This window comes from Berghia stephanieae, chromosome 9 (genome assembly GCF_034508935.2).
Source record: "Berghia stephanieae isolate SIO BIC M18660-M18661 chromosome 9, UCSD_Bste_1.3, whole genome shotgun sequence".
NCBI lineage: Eukaryota > Metazoa > Mollusca > Gastropoda > Nudibranchia > Aeolidiidae > Berghia > Berghia stephanieae.
In genome coordinates, this window is record NC_088368.1 from 4,521,339 (window position 1) to 4,523,838 (window position 2,500).

Below are 2,500 nucleotides of genomic sequence, written 5' to 3' on the forward strand. Positions count from 1 at the left end.
CATTGGGGTTTTTTTTTTTTTTGTTGTTGTTGGCTGAAGAAGTGTTTTGAGCCCGAAACGCTCTGTGGTTGGTCTTTTTTTTTCTTTTTTTGAAGCTGTTATATTAAATTGTGTTTATCGCTTATTATTGCTATTGAAAGCTGGTTTTGATGTAAAAAATACATTGTGCGCATAACAGCGCATAACACTATAGGATAGGAAAGAAGCGATATATTGAATTGCCTCAAGTTTTATTCTATAGCTTTCTTTACTTTGGCTATGTGGTCTTGTGGTATGACTCTCACTTTCAGACCAGAAGGTCCTGGGTTTGAGCCTCACTCGCCACTTAGTTGAGTCTTTGGAAAATACTCTTTAATCACATTCTATCACCGTACTCAGTTGTAAAATGAGTACCTTGCCATTTAACAGCGTTGTATATCCTGGAAAAATTGTAATATCGCCTGACAGGCATCATGTCTCGTTCTACATGTTACATGTTGCTGTTGGTCAGGGACCCTTTATAAAGTGCTTTCAGCATGTTTAGTCGATAAAGGATTAAGTTGTTTTTTTTTTGTTTTTTACTGAAATGAGCATTTATGATCTTCACATGCTCATGAAAAAAAAAGATATTCTTTTCACATCTTGTGAAATGTATATTTTGGGTGTTTTTTTGGTAAATTATAGATGTGATAAACTAGTAAAATACATAATTTAAAACTGGTGGAAACAAGGTGGGATAGATTTGTTTTATTAAATCCGAAAAAAAATAGAACATTTGTATAGAAAAATATTCACTAAACGCGCTCAAAGGGCTTTACAAGGGATACCTCACCAACAGCAACACTTAAAATGTAGGTTGAGACATGACTCCTGTTAGGTGATTTTATTACAGTTTTTTCGAACAAAGATCCAGCTGTTAATGACAGGGTACTTTTTTACACCTGACTACAGTGAGAGAATGTGAGAAAATAGCCTTTTCCAAGGACTCGACTATGCATTGGTCTCGGACCCTGGACCTTCCAATGTGAAGGCGTGTCATATCACTAGACCACATATGTGACCCCTCGTCTCAAAACGGTATTAAGTCGGGATGATTAAAATGATGAAAATGGAATTTGTCGCCAGAAGTATCAGACTTAAATTGGGTTTATATGCTTTATAGAGGAAGAGGAATATCATATTTCACTGTACTAAATACCAATGTGTCATATTTTTGACCAGTTTAACTATAATTTGACTCTTTAGCATCTGGTCCATCCCGACATAATACCGTTTTGAGACGAGGGGTCACATATCTGCACACAAGAGTTACTCCATAAGAATTCCCAATCCTTTTGTATACATGTATTTTTTAAAAAATTATAATCTATGGTAGATGTTATTATAGATTCTGTGTTTCCTCCACTAGTTATGAGTCTGGAATTCTGGAGAACCCAGACAATCCAGCACCAGCAGGAATCTATCAGATGACCTCCGACCCAGAGAATGCACCTGATAAGGCTGATGTGCTAGAGATTGAGTTCAAATCTGGTACAGTATTTCTCTTCTTTAATGACGATGAATAATGATAATAATAATTTTTTGTAATGATGATAATAATAATAATAATAATAATAATAATAATAATAATAATAATAATAATAATAATAATGATAATGATAATAATGATATATAATAATGATAATAATAATGATAATAATAATAATAATAATAATAATAATAATAATAATAATAATAATAATAATAATAATAATAATAATATAATAATAATAATAATAATATATAATATAATAATTATTATTATTATTATTATTATCTTATTATTATTATTATTATTATATTATTATTATTATTATTATTATTATTATTATTATTATTATTGTCTTATTTACTGTTATTATGATTATTTATGATTTCTATTATTATTATTATTATTATTATTATTATTATTATTATTATTATTATTATATTATTTCATTATTATTATTATTATTATTATTATTATTATTATTATTATTATTATTATTATTATTATTATATATTATTTTCTTATTTACTGTTATTATGATTATTTATGATTTCTATTATTATTATTATTTTATTATTATTATTATTATTATTTATTTATTATTATATTTATTATTATTATTATTATTATTATTATTATTATTATTATTATTATTGTCTTATTTACTGTTATTATGATTATTTATGATTTCTATTATTATTATTCCACGGCAACATATCTGGTACATTATTGTTCTACAGGTATCCCTGTCCGGGTGTCCAATGTAGGGGAGGGCAGTCAATCTGTGACTGACGCTCTTGAATTATTTGTCTACCTCAATGAAATCGGGTAAGGCTACAGTTGGGTTTGTAAGCTACAATGTATTTGGGTAGTTGCATGAAATTGGGTGGATGGAGACTTTGGGTTTTTTTTGTTTTTTTTTTTTGGGGGGTTTTTTTGTTTGTTTTGTTCTTGTTTTTTTTCGTTTTATTTTTGTTTGTTTTTGTTGTGGTT

At 27.9% G+C, this 2,500-nt stretch overlaps 1 protein-coding gene across 1 annotated transcript in view; it reads left to right on the plus strand.

Moving 5' to 3' along the window:
• Nucleotides 1–2,500, plus strand: part of LOC144979528 (argininosuccinate synthase-like) — a 69,513-nt gene that overhangs the window by 51,129 nt on the left and 15,884 nt on the right. Inside the window, 2 exon segments of the mRNA XM_078926234.1 lie at nt 1,388–1,509; nt 2,248–2,335. Coding sequence (XP_078782360.1) covers nt 1,388–1,509; nt 2,248–2,335 — 210 coding nt within the window.